The sequence below is a fragment of the Mesoplodon densirostris genome, chromosome 2 (genome assembly GCF_025265405.1).
Source record: "Mesoplodon densirostris isolate mMesDen1 chromosome 2, mMesDen1 primary haplotype, whole genome shotgun sequence".
Taxonomy (NCBI): domain Eukaryota; kingdom Metazoa; phylum Chordata; class Mammalia; order Artiodactyla; family Ziphiidae; genus Mesoplodon; species Mesoplodon densirostris.
Genome location: NC_082662.1, coordinates 4,571,052 through 4,585,271, shown reverse-complemented (window position 1 = coordinate 4,585,271; position 14,220 = coordinate 4,571,052). Strand labels below are relative to the sequence as shown.

Here is a 14,220-nt window from a genome sequence, read left to right as displayed (position 1 = left end):
TTTTGGAACGCCCCCCTTTCCGGACTCAGGTGCACTTGGGCGCCTCCCTGGGCTCCCGCCCCGCCCTCTGGTGGGGCCCCGCTGGAAGAGACTGTGGGAGCAGAAGTGAATTAGTGGGGCGGAGATCGCCTGACCAGTACTCCCAAGGTCAACCCCTGTCCCCTGCCGCAGACATGAGGCCCACCACTAGAGCCCCCCACGAGGTGCCCTCCCCCCACGCGGTACCTTAGAGGGCCCTGCCCTGAGCCACCCCTCTGAGCTTATGCCAGGGTGGGCCATGGTCACAGGCTCTGCTGAGAGTGCCCCCTAGGACTCCCCTCCAGGGCGGGGGGAAGCCACGCAGTACGTGGGGAGGGTGGCTCTCCCACCTGGGTACTTCTGGCCCAACCCCTCATGGCTGAGGGCGGGCTCTGAGGCCCAGAGAGGGGAGGTCGCCTCCCTAGGAAGCGGTGGTCTCAGGGTTGAAGCTAGAACCCAGGCGAGGCACCTGGCTGCAGCCTTGTGCTGTGTACACCTTGCCCACCAGCCGCCTCAGGTGAGCTCAGGTGTGCGGGCTTCGGCCTGGGGGCTCGCTTCCTGGTAGCGGCGGCCCCGCCCTGCGCCCTCCCCCTTCACCTCCCCCTAGGCGGGCTCTTCGGGCGGCGCGGGGTGGGCGGGGCGGGCCTGCGGGCGCCGGCCTGGGCCCCACCCGCGGCGGGCGGAGCGGGGAAGCCCGGGTCGGGTCGAGGGCCCGGCGTGGCGCCCAGGGCCATGGAGCCGCGGCCCGGGGCGTGTGCGGCGGCGCTGGCTGCGGTGAGTGGGGTCGCGGGGACACGACCTCGAGCCTGGCCGGGGCCTGAGTAACCGAGGCGGCGGAGGAAGGGGACGCGGGGATGGGGTGGGGGTGGGGATAGGAGCCTCCGATCCGGCCTCGCTGGGGGCTGGGCCGGCCCCTCTTCCAACCTAGTTAGAGGTTCAGCCGGGGTGGGGCCCTTCCGCCGAGAGGAAACACCCTCTCGGAGCCGGAGGGATCTGGGGGCCCGAGGCAGAGAAAGATCAGGGCCCCCCACCTTAGCAAGGGCGTGGGTAGGGGTGGGGACCGCCTGCTGCCCAGCCTTGAGAGAAGGGCTGGTGGGAACCCTCTTCTCTGCCCCTCCCAAGCCTGGTCTGTGCACAGGGGAAGGAAGTTAGTCCAGAGCCCCACCGATGGGCACCCCTTTGGGGCAAGAACCTGAGAAGTGGGCTGCTCTGTGGGCAAGTGCTGGAGCCCCTGAAGGCTGGGGAGACCGGGTAGAGAGCGCCCCCCGCCTGGGCAGCCAGGCTGGGAGCCAGCAGCCCCTGTCCCCCAGGCCCTCCTCCTGCTGCTGGGTGCCCAGGGCCAGGGCAGCACTCCCAGCCCTAGGTGTGACTGTGTGCACAGCTTCCAGAAGAGGAGCGGTCTGGTCTGCTGCAGGGGCTGTCCAGCAGGTGAGCGGCTGAAGGGGTGGGAGGGACGTGGCGGGAAGTGAGGGCCGATGGGGCAGGCGGGGGTCAGGAGGGCTGGGGAGTGGTGGTAGGCAGGCCAGGGATGGGGCGAGGGGAGGCTGGGAGGGAAGTAGGGAGCCCGAGATAGGAAGGCGGCAGCCCTCTTTGACCCCAGGCTGGGTTCCACAGGGCACTACCTGAAGGCCCCCTGCACAAAGCCCTGTGGCATCTCCACCTGTCTCCCGTGCCCCCGGGGCACCTTCCTGGCCTGGGAGAACCACCACAAGACCCGCTGTGCTCGCTGCCAGGCCTGTGATGAGGAGGGTGAGGGGCTGCCTAGTGCTTGGGGGCAGGGCGGCTCTGGAGGACAGGCCCTGGCCAGGGTCCTTCTGAAGAAAGTGGCTGGCTCGAGCCCAGCCTTTGGCTGGGAGAGCCCTGTGCCCACCCCACCCTGGGGCCCTCTACCCTGACCCTGCCTCAGGATGCCTTTGTGCCCTGTCATCCTGGTGACCTTCCAGCCTCTGGTCTGTGGTGATCTCCACACTTCTCTCACTTTGGGGGTGGCCCTGTCTCTGGTCTCCTCACCTCCATTCTCCAGGGGACCTGTCCTGCCTCTCTGTGGGGCTCTTTGGCTCTGACAGTCTCTGCTCTCCCCCGTCTCCCCAAACACCCCTGCCAGCCTCCCAGGTGGCCCTGAAGAACTGCTCGGCGGTGGCGGACACCCACTGCGGCTGCAAGCCAGGCTGGTTCAGGGACTGCGTCGTCAGCCAGTGTCCCCACAGCTCTCCCTTTCGCTGCCACCCGTGCCCAGACTGTGAGGCCCTGCACCGCCGCACGCGGGCCCCCTGTGGGTACCCCCGATCTGGGCTGCCTACTCCCACACCCCCTTCCCCTGCCTCCTTCTCTCCCGTCCTGACCCACACCCTCTCCCGGACCACAGGTTCCAGCGGAGACACTCACTGTGGGACCTGCCTGCCCGGCTTCTATGAATATGGCAACAGCTGCGTGTCCTGTCCCACGTAACTTCCTGGCTGCCCTGGGCTGGGGGGAGGGAGGCTGGGAGCAGAGTGGGGATCGAGGGTCAGGGAGGAGGGGCTTGACCCTATGGAAAGTGGGTCCCACTTCAGGCAAACACTGGATGGTAAAGAGAAATTTGAATTCACCTTATGTCAGATAAATAAGGGGGCATATCTTCACTTTATGTCATATTTTCCTTTAGTAATCCTTCCAGCCCTACGTTAAGGATAGGATGTGTCACTTACAGAGAGAGTCGTGTTAATATAGTTTCAAAACTTGGGCTGAGACTCAAGATCTGCCCCTTGTTCTCAGAGGGACCTTGGGCAAGTTACTTCACCTCTCCAATCTGTGGCCTCCCCACCTGAACGTGGGAGTGTTAGTGGCTTTCCCCAGGGCTCTGATTAAGGGGTGACTAACTTTATTCACGCATCTGCTCCACAAGTGTTTCTTGAGCATCTGTCATTTCCAGACACTGTTCTAGGTGCTGGGGAAACGACAGGGAACAAAACAGGCAAATCCCAGAGTTGACATTCTAGTGCCCCTCGGTCTAGTCTAGAAGAAGCTCAATAAGTAGCGTTTGTTGTTACTGTTATGGACACCAGTGACGTTTCATCAGTACTTGGGGAACATTCTTGGGTAGAGTCAGGCTCTCAGGAGGGAAGGGCCTCCAGGATGGAGAAGATGTCAGGTGGTCCTGAGCAGTCCCCCCCGCCCCGGTGTGTACTCCCTCACCCTCCACCGCATCCTCTCCCCTTGCAGGAGCACCCTTGAGGGCTGTCCTGTGCCCTGTGTGGCTGTCTGTGGCTGGAGGCAGGGTAGGTGGTGAAATGGAAACGCCAGTGGGAGAGCTGGGATGGGCCGAGGGGACGGTGGGGGATGGCTACCACCCACCACCCACCAGCTGCTCTTTCAGTGTTCTGGGTCCAGGTGCTCCTGGCAGGCCTGGTGGTCCCACTCCTGCTTGGTGCCACCCTGACCTACACATACCGCCGCTGCCGGCTTTGCAAGGCCATAGTTCCTGGTAAGTGCACGTGCGCGCGTGTGCCCACGTTCCTAGAGGCCTGGGGTCAGGATGGGTAGCCCAGAGCCCATTCGGCCTGATGCAGTGGGGGAAACTGAGGCAGGGAGCGCTGGGAGTGGGTGCTGAATGGTTCCGGAGGTTCCGGAGCCTTGCCTGGTTGCTGATTAGATTCTCTTTGTGTCTCTCAGCAGGTGAAGCTGGGGTGGAGGCTCTGAACCCCCTGCAGGTAAGATTCTCAGTAGTGTTCTAGGATGAGAGTGAGCAAGCCTTCCGGAGCTGAGCGGTTGGGCCTTATTATAACTCGTGATCCCAGCGCGGCGCCTGGTAGCTGGCACGGAGTAGACCTCACGAACACATGTGCTGAGTTATCAGTGAGTGGGAGCAGCTCAGGGCCCGTCCTCAAGTGGCTCTGAGTCTACGGGGGTCTAGACAGGTAAACAGAAGCGAACAGTTCAGTAGGAAGAGTGTCACCACGGTGAGGCCTCTACCAGGCTTGGCGGAACAAGGAGAGGGCAGCAGCGGCAGGGCGTTCCGGGCAGAAGAGGGAGCTCTTCTACTGGGTCACAGTGAGAGGGCACGGCCACCGGGGGAGGTGCCACCGGGGGATGTTTGCCGACTGAACCAGGGATGCCCACCCCTGGCCAGAGACCCCAGAGCCAGGCAAGCGAGGCTGACCTGGGGCCTCTCTTGGCTTCCAGGCCACCCACCTCTCACCCCCGGACAGCGGCCCCACCCTTCCGGTAACACCCAGCGGCAGTGAGAAGGTCTGCACCGTCCAGCTGGTAGGCAGCAGCTGCCAGGAGGCGCCCTTCCCGGAGGTGACGTGGTCCTGGGACCAACTGCCCAGCAGAGCTCTTGGTAAGGGATTTCAGGGGCCTGAGGCCGTGACCCCATTCTCCTGAGTCCGAGGTGATAAGCTGTGCGTTCCTGAGGCCACTTGCCCACTTCCGTCCCCTAACTGACCAGGTGGACCTCCCTGCCCCACGGGGCCCCTGCCCCTTGGCTCCTACCTGCATTCCCCATTGGCTCTCTCTGGCCGCAGGCCCGCCGCCCCCGCCCTCGCCGGCGCCCCCTGCAGGCTCGGCGGCCGCCATGCTCCAGCCGGGCCCGCAGCTCTACGAGGTGATGGACGCGGTGCCCGCGCGGCGCTGGAAGGAGTTCGTGCGCACGCTGGGGCTGCGCGAGGCGGAGATCGAGGCGGTGGAGGTGGAGGTCGGGCGCTTCCGCGACCAGCAGTACGAGATGCTCAAGCGCTGGCGCCAGCAGCAGCCCGCGGGCTTGGGCGCCGTCTACGCCGCCCTGGAGCGCATGGGGCTGGACGGCTGCGCCGAGGACCTGCGGAGCCGCCTGCAGCGTGGCCCGTGACGCCGGGACCCACCCGCCACTTCGAGGCTCTGGTGGCCCTTGCAGAAGCCCTAAGTACGGTTACTTATGCGTGTAGACATTTAATGTCACTTATTAAGCCCCTGGCACGGCCCTGCGTAGCAGCGCCTGCCAGCCTCACCCCTGAGCGCCCCTAGGGTTCCAGTTAAGGCGAGGAAGCACCAACGACCATCAGCTGTTTCTTGGCCTGTGTTTGGCTGAGGCCTTGGTATTATTAAAATCTGTGAAGAAAAGCTGCTGCTTGGTGTTTCCGCGGGACTGGGGGTGTTAAGTGGCCCAGGCTTGGTTTCCCAGGGGCGTCGAAAGGGCCAGAAGTCTTGCCACCCACGGCGGAGGCCAGTGTGGCCCGTAGCCCAAGCCTGCCCCTCCGGCCCCGCCATGGCCCAGTTACCCCGAGGAGAGGAAGTCGCGGTGACGACGAGTGAGAGCGAGCGTGAGCCCCGGGCGGCTGAGAGAGCTTTAATGCGGGTGCGGGATGGCGGGGACCGGGGAGGCAGCGGTTGGAGACACAGGTTCAGGATCCCTCGTCCTCCACGCACTCCGTCAGGACAGAGAAAGCGTCGGGGGAGTGCGGGGCCTGGCTGGGGACGGCGCGCAGACTTGGAGGTGGGGCGCCGGGAGCGGCAACTCTGTCCCGACGGGCAGTTTGCAGTTTTCGTCGTTTCTGGTAAACAAATGACTGAGAGGAAACCCTCGGCGGGGATGGGAAATGCGGCCAGGGCTGGGCCGTGCGCTGATCTGGGTCAGGGAGAGAGGAAAACCCCTTCCCCGAGCGCGGGGCCTGCCTCCGCCCAGGATGCGACAGCGACGCGGGTTCCGGGGTGCAGGGGAGGGGGCGGCAAAAGGGCGCGCGACCCGCAGGAAACCAAGGTCACCACCCACGGGGCTGGGGAGCGCTCTGCACACTTTGACATTCAACGAACATGCAAATATATGTAAGTAGGCATGCAAATAAGCAGCGTCTTTTTGCGTCAACAGCTTGGGCACTTTTTCTGGGCGACTGCGGCGGCGGGCGCGCTCCAGCGTCGCCCGGGGCTGGGGATGCGGGTGCGGGGGAAGGGGGGGTGCCCGGGGTAGGTGTCAAGGGGGGGTTCCAGCGCGGGAGGGGAGGGCGGCGCGGCTGCCAGCCCTTCGGCCCGGGCCTGGCAGGCCGGGGCGGGGTCTGGGGGCAGCCCCAAGCTCGCGAGGCTGCGAGCAGGAGGGCGGCGTCTAGTACTTAGCGATGTCCCCCTTCTTCAGGATGATCTGTCGCTGCCAGGGCGCCAGCTTGCTCTCGTCGTAGCCGAGCGTCCGCAGCTTCTCCGACTGCTCTTTCTCCCGCTGCATCTCCTCCTGCTTTTGTCGCTCCTCCTCTTTCCTGGGCATGGGGTGGGGGGCACAGTCCCGGGTAAGGGTGAGACGGTGGGCCAGGCCCCAGACCCCATGGGGGGGTCACCGGTGGCAAGGAGTGTGTTACTGAGGGCAGGGGCTGGGTTGCCGGGGACAGAGGCACTAATGAATGGTGGGCAGGGCAATGGGTTGTAGGGGTAGGTGGTGACTGGGGACAGGGGGTGGGTTAGGAGGCATGTGGGCGGGATTGCTGGGGACAGGAGCTTGACTGGGGGCAGACTGGGGTCACGGGGGGGGGGACGCACAGGAGCTGGGAAAGCGAGAGGCTGTAGCTGGGTTATTGCCAGCTGGGGGTGTTACTGGAAACAGCGGTGCTGGGTCAGTGTGACGGAGAGTGAGGAGGGCGTGGTGCGGGGCCTGGGACCCGAGTTCCTGGGGACTGGGGTTGGGCTGCCGGGGAACAGAGGGACCACATTATTGGGAGACAGGGGCTGGGGGATTAGGGACAGGTTATTAGACCATGGCTAGATCTGCACTGCTGATGAGGCAGCCGCTAAGCACGTGTGGCTGTTGAGCATATGAAATGCCGGGACTGAGATGCACTGTAGGTGCAAAATGCTCATCGCATCTCGCAGACTTAGTTTTAAAAAAGAGTGTAAGACATCTCAATGATTTTCCTAATTATTATTACTGGGTTAAGTAAAATAGACTATTAAGTTCACTCATCTTTTTATTTTTTCACTGTGGCGGCTAGGAATTTAATATTACATATGTGGCTCAACTTATACACCTATCAGACAGCACTCGGCTAGATTACTAAGGGCAGAAACTAAAGATCTGAGGAACAGATGCTCTAGGTTATCGATACTGAGGTGGGGTTAACTGCAAGGCAGAAAGGCTCGGTTAACGGGAGATGGGGGCTGGGTAACTGGGGACAGGGAGCAAGACTTTGAGGTGCAGTGGGTAAGTTCCTGGGGGAGAGGGGTCTGTGGCATTACTGGGAGCAAAGACACTGTGCTAACAGGGCTGAGTGACAAGGGGATGCACTCAAGACGGGGGCTGGAGGAAGGGGCAAAAGGACTGTGACTGGGTGGGGGGAGGGGACACAGGTTGGGCCCAGCCCCACACTCACCGCTTCTGCTCCCTGGAAGAAAAGAGATGGTGTTAGTTGGTGCCACCACCTCAGGGACACGATCAAGACACCCTGCCAAGCCCCGCAGCTTCCTCAGCTCACCTCTCCTCTTCTAGCTTCTTCCGCAGGATGTCCCGCCTCCAGGCCGGCATGCTGGCCAGCCAGGCCTCCTCCTCCTTCTCCTGAAACACAGCACAAGGCTTCAGGGCCAGCAATGGGCTGGGACACGGGGGTCAGCGGCGGTGTTCCCCCACCCAGGGGAGCTGCATGAGTCAGGGACAACGGGACACAGATGGGGTCGCAGGAAGAGACTCTTTTGATGCCCTTTTATAGGGCAAATGGATGAAGACTCAGGCCCCCGTGTCCCAGAGGCGGCGCCAGAGAGGTCAGAGCTGAGTGTAGGAGGCGTAGGAGAGGAGCAGACGGGGGAGACTCCCCAAGGTGGGGCGCAGGGGGGGTGGATAGGTGGCTCCAGGCCCCTGGCCCAGAATCTCTGGGCAGACTCATACTTGGGCCTTCACAGATCCTGCCTGCTCAGAGAGGCTCAGGCCGGTCCCTGGTTCCACTGTGAAGGACCTTCTGTTCCATGCCTGCTAGCTCTACAATCGTGTGGCTGCAATGACATGGGGGTGGGGGCATCCAACACAGGCAGCTTACGGCAAAGTGTTTTATTACTTGCATGTTACAGAGGAGAAAGGGTCTGGACACGTCACACGAACACTGCACATGTGGCTCCCTGGACCTCAGCCAACGAGGTAGCTATGAACTCCCGTGAAAAACCAAAGAAAGAAAGAGAGCCACACTGCCCCAAGGGGGACCCACAGTCCCGCACTCAGAGGGGCTGCTGCTTCCACCTGGCTCCACACGGAGCCAGGCGTCGCTGGAGAGCCAGAGGGGGACACCTGGTTGGCTCTGTGCCGTGCCCTGCCCATTCCGGCCAACACCCCACAAGCGGCCACCGTGGGATCTCAAAGGCTGAGGCAGCCTGGTTCTGGGCACTCTGGCTTTTCCAAGGCCACTCGTCCTGTCCTGGTTTCTTCCTGCCGTATTCTGACCTCTGGAGGGCATCAGACAGGCATCCAGGCCCGGGTTAAGACGCTTGAGGGTAAATTCCGAATTCTGCCGCTCAGATGTCAAAAAGCTCTGCTTCCTTCTCCTTCCAGAAGGAGAAGCTGCGGTCGATGTACCGGCAGATGTCCTCATTGCTGAACTCGCCCATCTCAGATACCAGCTCCAGGGGTTCTTCGGCGGGGGCTTCGGAGCTAGAAGGGTCCGACGTCGGGGGAGGCGCGGCGGGCGGGGGCGGGGGCTGCGGCGCAGGGGCCGGCGCCTCTGGCTGCCCTTCTGGCCAGTCGCCCGTCTGAGCTGGAGCGGCCTCTTCGGTTGGCTCCCTCTCTTCCTTATCTGTCCCTTCCTTTTGCTCTTTCTCCACCTCTTCTTCCCGGGCCGGCTCAGCCTCCGGGGTGTCTCCGAAGAACTGGCGCCTGAGGTCCTCGAAGCCGTCACTCCAGCCGCGCCGGCCGGCCTCCACCTCCTCGAGTACCACGCGGTGGAAGAGACGGATGACCTCCCACGGGTGGCTGCCCAGCCGGTCGAACATCTCGTAGCACAGCAGGTGGCGAAACTTGCGCTCCTCGCGGCTCAGGCCCATTTCGAGCAGCTGGAAGTAGCCGAGCATGAAGAGGTCGAGCGTGAGGCTGTCGTATCGCCGGGGTGCGCCGCCGTCGAGGGGCGGCAAGAAGTGCTCGGGCCAGTATAAGCCGTGTGCCAGGCTCAGGCCGCGAGGCTGGCGCGCCGGCACCTGCCGCAGCAGGCTCCGCCAGTGGCCCAGCAGCTTGCCCACCACCTGCCGCTGCTTCAGCAGGCGCAGCAGCCGCTCGTCCGGGCCATCGTCCGCCGGCGGCTGGGAAGCGTCGGCTGCCTCCGGGCCGGGATCGGCGCCGGCGGCCACCACGCGGGGCAGCAGTCTGCGCAGGCGCACCTGGGCGTGGCGCCCGGGGCCGCGGAAGGTCCACTTGCGCCAGTGCTCCAGGAAAAGGTAGACGATGCGCTCCTTGCGCATGTCGATGTAGTCCTGGACGCCTCGCAGCTCGGTGGAGGGTGGCGGCCTGCGCGCCAACTGCTCGGGCTCGGGCAGCGCCGCCTGGCGGCCTGGCGCCTCGGGCGGGCCCAGGACGCCCAGGGGCTCCCCTGCGGCCGGCAGGCCGTTGGCGGCGGCGGCGCTTGGCTCGCCGGTGCCGGCCGCCACGTAGTCCTCCTCGAGGATGGGCTCGCGGCGCGGGGCGCCTGCGGGCAGCGAGAGCTTTCGGGGCGGGCCGCACGCGGGCGCCGAGCCCTGGGCGCGCCGCTCGTAGGTGGCGCGGAGGTGCCGCACCGAGACGCCGCACTCGAGGATCTCGCGCGCCACGGCCTCGCGGCACCAGCTGAGCGAATGCGAGCGGCCCAAGCAGAGCGGGCCCGGCCGCCAGGGGGCGTCGGTCAGCGGCGGCAGCGGCTGGCCTGTGTCGGCGGCAAGTAGCTCGGCCAGGTGCGCGGGCCGTCCGCCCAGCGCGGCCAGCAGCGTGGCCATGCTCTTGAGCAGCGTGGAGATCTTGCTGCACCAGGCAGGCAGGCTGGCGGCGCGGCCGTGCATGCGGCGCGGGTCGACGGTGAAGCGCGGCGCCGACAGGGCGGCCGAGATGGGCAGCAGCTGCTCCAGCTCCAACTCCAGCTGCTCCAGGCGCGCCTCCAGCTTCTGCGCCTTGTGCAACACTTGCAGGTTCTCGATTTGCTGCTCGATGCGGAGGATGTCGGCCTCGGTCATGAGCTCGCCGAAGGGCCCGAGGATGCCGTTGTACTCGCGGGAGTACCTCCAGCCCTCGCGGGGGTAGCAGCACGAGCTGGCGGCCGTCAGCTAGGGCGGGGAAGACAAGAGAGGGGAGGGAGGCGCGTCTCCCTCTGGCCCGGCTCCCGCAGCGGCCGCCGGGGGCGCCTTTTGCATGTCCCGGGTGGTGTAATGGCTCCGCGGGGCTGCGTTTGCAGGGACGGGCCGCGCCTGGCCGGCGGGCGATTACACTGGGACGAGGCTTCGGCCCAGGCCGCCGCTCCAGGCGCTGGGCAGTGTCCACTCTGGTCGCTGGCGGGGACACAGCCGGTCGTTGGGCGCTGTTGCAGAGGCAGGGCCGGCAGATGGGGTCTCCACACCTGGCTTGGTCGCTCATTACACCACCAAAGGAACATGCAAAAGGCGTTGAAGCTGCGACAGACGGCAGCCCTCTCCCTCCCCATCCAAGGTCTGCGATTTCGAGGCCAGATCCCAGCGAGGCCGCCCCTCACCCCAGACAGATGACCCCTAATCAAACTCCCCTGTGGCCCAAGACCTCCCTGTCCATGCTGTCCGTTTTACTGCTGAATGAGAGGCCCTTAAAGTGGCTGAAGCTGTGGCTTTCACCCCTCTTCCCACCCTCTCTGACTCCTGGAATAATAATACAACTTACAGAGCTAGGCTTGCCAGGCACTTATAGTCTCATCTGGTCCTCATTTTAGGTTTTTCCAGCCCAGGTGGTGATGGGGGGGGCTGCCGTCACCTCCTCACAGGCCTCCCAGTTCATCCTGGCCCACCACAGCCCCCCACACACAAGATGTTTCCCAAATACAAATATGACGATGCCAACTTCTCCGCTTAACCCCACTCCCAGGCTCCCCGCTACTCCAGGAGAAAGTCCACTGTCTTCAAGGCCAGGCCTTAGTGATCTGGCCACTCCTGACGTCTTGACTCCACCCCCTTCAGCGGTACCGTCTTGGAGCTACCACACCCACTCTGTCAGACCTCCCTGGTCCTTCCTGCTCGCTCTTTTGACCCTCTTTTCTCCCTGTCCACTTCTTCCTCATCTTCCAAGTCTACCTGAGACATCACTTTCTCCTCCCCTACCACCACCCCAAACCCAAACAGGGTGGTCGGTTTAGGGCTGCCCCAGTCCTCTGCCCTCCCCATCAGAGCACCTCGCCACTTGCTCACTCTCTCACATTGCCCTGTTTTGTCTCCTTGGGGGCACTTATCACTCGACTAAGGTGCTGTGCTTGCTTGTTGGTTGACACGCCCCCCTGCCCTGCACTGACACATTCACCCGTGAATCCCCAGAGGCAACATCAACGTGTGTAACAGTGTGTAACACATAGACGGCGCTGGGGGGATGTCTGTTGAGCAGATCAATGGCAAACTACCCTGCCAGCCAGGGATGATCAACCCATCCGACAGATGAGAAACCTGAGGCTGGATGAGGCTCAGTATCAGTGGAAAGTGGTAGTTCAGGGAGAGAGCCCAGGCCAGTCTGACTACGACCAAAAGCCTCTTGGTTACTCATGCGGTCCCTTGGATGAGTCAACCTCACCCGGGAGCTTGTCTGAAGCACAGAATCCCATCCCCACCCAGAGCACCTGAATCAGAAAAAGCATTTTAATAAGATCACGGGCGATTTGAGGGCATCTTAGACTTTGATAAACACTGCCATCGCATTAAAGGACAGGTTGTTGGGGGGTGGTGCTGGCGGTGGAGACTGGGAACCTTCCCAGGAGAGGGGTGGTGGTCCAATCGTGCTTTTTCCCAAAGGTAATGGGAGCCGTCTGAGGCTGAAAGGTCCCGGGCAGATTGGGGGATGATGTGGGGCATGGGCTGTGGACCCAGGTGCGGACCCCAGGGCCCTCTGGGAAGCCCAACCCCGCCCACCTTCCGCCTCTGTTCCTCCTCCTCCTGCATCTTCAGCTGCAGCTTGCGCACCATCACCTGGCGCTTCCACTCGGGGATGGGCCGGCCCTGCTCGTCGTGCGTGGGGATGAGCGCCTCCACGTCGAGTGGCACGCCCGGCGCAGGGGTGGCAGGCGGCGCCGGCGCCACGCTGCCATTGAGCAGTGGCTGGGACCCCGCGGCCGGCGGGGTGGGGCTCCGGGCCCGTGACGGTGCCGGCGAGGCCGGCGGCAGCGGCGAGTCGGGCTGCGGGGAGAAGCGGCGGGGCTGAGTGCCGGGTGGGCGGGGTCGAGGGGCTGGGGCGTCTGTCGCATCGCCTACCTGGGAGGCCGGCTGCCCACTGCCCGAGAACACCGTGGTCAGCCCCTTGCTCTGCGGCGTCGGCTTCAGACTCTTGCCCGCCTTGATCTCAGCCAGCAGTTCGGAGTTGTCGCCCGTCGGGGACATCATGTTGAAAGACTTGGTGCCTGCGCGGAGGCAGGAGAGGAGACGCTGGCCTGGTGTGAGGCCCGCGTCCCTGCCGCCCCCTACCTGCCCTCTGCTGCCCCCTTCCCCAAGTCAGCGCAGGCCGGGGCCTTCCCCTTGGGCTCAGAGGGCAGCTCTCCGGGTCCCAGGTCCCACAGGCAGCTCTCTGGGACCCCAGAGGCGGGTCCTCAGCTGGCAGCCCGCGCGGCCCCTCCATCCTCCCGACCCTACTCACGGGATGTGGAGCCCCCGCCTGGAGGCCCCTGGGAGTTCATGATGGCTCCTGGGCCGGCCCTGGGACCTCTAGCGAATATCTCCGCCTAGCGCACCCACTGCCCAGCTCCAGAACACTGCCTGGGGCCAGCCACCCGACCTTTGTCCCGGCTTCCCTGGCCCGGCCCCGCCAGGGTGGAGCCTCCCTCTGGCCATCTCTCTGCACCAGCAAACCCCAGTGACCCTTGGACTGAGTCACCTGGGGCTTCCATGGCTATAGACTCGGGACCCTGGATGCCACAAGCCAGCCGGCCCCCTTCCCCCCCCACACCCACAGACAGACACACGCGCAGACGCACTGGTTGCAAGCCCAGACGGAGCACACTTATGGCAAAGCGCAGCGCAGCTCTGGTGGACCCGGGAAAGCCGAGACCTTACTAAGGATATAGGGTGGGGGCACTCAGGACGAGGGGCCAGGCGGACGACATGCAAATGCACGGCGCGGAGTTTGCATTTTCCGACGAGGCCGGCGGAGGTGAATGGAGTTGGGGGAGGGTTGTCTTTAGAGAGACTGAGGAAGGGGTCAGGGCTGGGTGAGGGGGAAAAAGGGGGCCAACAGCTTCTGGGTTCCCCGGGCTGGGGATCCCAGAGCGCGGTAGTGGGAGGGGAAAAAGGGAAAAGTGCCGGTGGGCGCCGGCTGCGGGCTCATTTCTTTAGGCAAAACCGTCTGCCCGGCACAGAATGCGGGTAGAGCCTGTAGTGTCCAGGACCCCTCGCCTGCCGGCCCCTGGTCCCGTCCTTTCCTCAAGACCCCAGCCCGTCAGCCTGGCTTTTCCTGAGCGTGCCCTGTGCCCCGCCCCCGCGCCTCAAGGAGCCGCGCATGCAGCTACTCACTCTTCCTGTGTCTCAGCACTCTCACTTCTAGGGCCCGAGAGGAGAGAAGTGACAGCGAAGTTAGGAGAGGGAGGGGGCTGGGGCGAGGCTAGGACATCACGGACAGCAAGAGAGGGCCAGGGAGGGCAGGAGGAGGGGAGATGCGCGGGGGGCGGGCGGGGCGGGGGGTGGTGGTGAGAGGAGGAACTTCCCGGTCCGTCCGACCCTGGCTCAGGCTGCTCTGGGGCTCCACAAGGGTGGTCCGCTCAGTTCCCAGCTTTGTTGGTGCCCCTGAGAGCTGGGCTGGGCTGCCATTGGCCCTGGCCCCCCTAGCAAGGGCCTCAATCTTGGCATTGGGATGGGATAGGGCACCCAGCCCAGGCTCTGCTGCGAAGGGGTGTCTGGAGAAGCCCAGAGTCTATTTTTCTTCTGTTCCTAGTTTCAGCCTTGCTCCAGGCTGCCAAGGGAAGACACTGACCTCAAAGTTGGGGGCCTTTCTGGAGGCTCAGCTGACGGTGGACATGCTACCATAGGCTGTGGTCTGCAGGGGCTGCGGCTCCATAGGTACCCCAAGGAGCCCAGGCTGGCCCTACCCTGCACGCTACTGCAGCCTTGCATCCC

General features: G+C 64.1%; 2 protein-coding genes across 4 annotated transcripts in view; one reads left to right on the top strand and one right to left on the bottom strand.

Annotated features, from left to right (window-relative positions):
• Positions 1-173: 173 nt before the first annotated feature.
• On the top strand, positions 174-5,069 carry TNFRSF25 (TNF receptor superfamily member 25). The gene is made up of 13 exons (XM_060118128.1): positions 174-221; positions 444-535; positions 626-792; positions 947-1,065; positions 1,329-1,446; positions 1,633-1,767; positions 2,123-2,290; positions 2,384-2,462; positions 3,220-3,275; positions 3,374-3,481; positions 3,670-3,707; positions 4,180-4,339; positions 4,524-5,069. The coding sequence occupies exons 1-13, from the start codon at positions 174-176 to the stop codon at positions 4,844-4,846; spliced, it is 1,611 nt and encodes a 536-aa protein (XP_059974111.1). The 3' UTR covers positions 4,847-5,069.
• Positions 5,070-6,073: 1,004 nt separating this feature from the next.
• ESPN (espin) overlaps positions 6,074-14,220 on the bottom strand; it is a 30,947-nt gene continuing 22,800 nt past the window's right edge. For 2 of the 3 annotated variants that reach the window (XM_060079552.1, XM_060079554.1), the window contains 5 exons: positions 12,370-12,515; positions 12,031-12,294; positions 7,428-7,507; positions 7,326-7,337; positions 6,074-6,221 (listed from right to left, as the gene is read on the bottom strand). In XM_060079552.1, the coding sequence (XP_059935535.1) occupies positions 6,074-6,221; positions 7,326-7,337; positions 7,428-7,507; positions 12,031-12,294; positions 12,370-12,515 (650 nt within the window). Of the gene's footprint in view, positions 6,222-7,325; positions 7,338-7,427; positions 7,508-12,030; positions 12,295-12,369; positions 12,516-13,620; positions 13,648-14,220 lie in introns of all 3 variants that reach the window. The other variant, XM_060079553.1, reaches the window with a different exon arrangement.

Coding starts and splice junctions, on each gene's coding strand:
- TNFRSF25 (XM_060118128.1), top strand. CDS start 174: ATGAGGCCCACCACTAGAGCCCCCCACGAGGTGCCCTCCCCCCACGCG. Junction 3,708..4,179: donor AGGCTCTGAACCCCCTGCAG/GTAAGATTCTCA, acceptor CTTGGCTTCCAG/GCCACCCACCTCTCACCCCC. Junction 4,340..4,523: donor ACTGCCCAGCAGAGCTCTTG/GTAAGGGATTTC, acceptor CTCTGGCCGCAG/GCCCGCCGCCCCCGCCCTCG.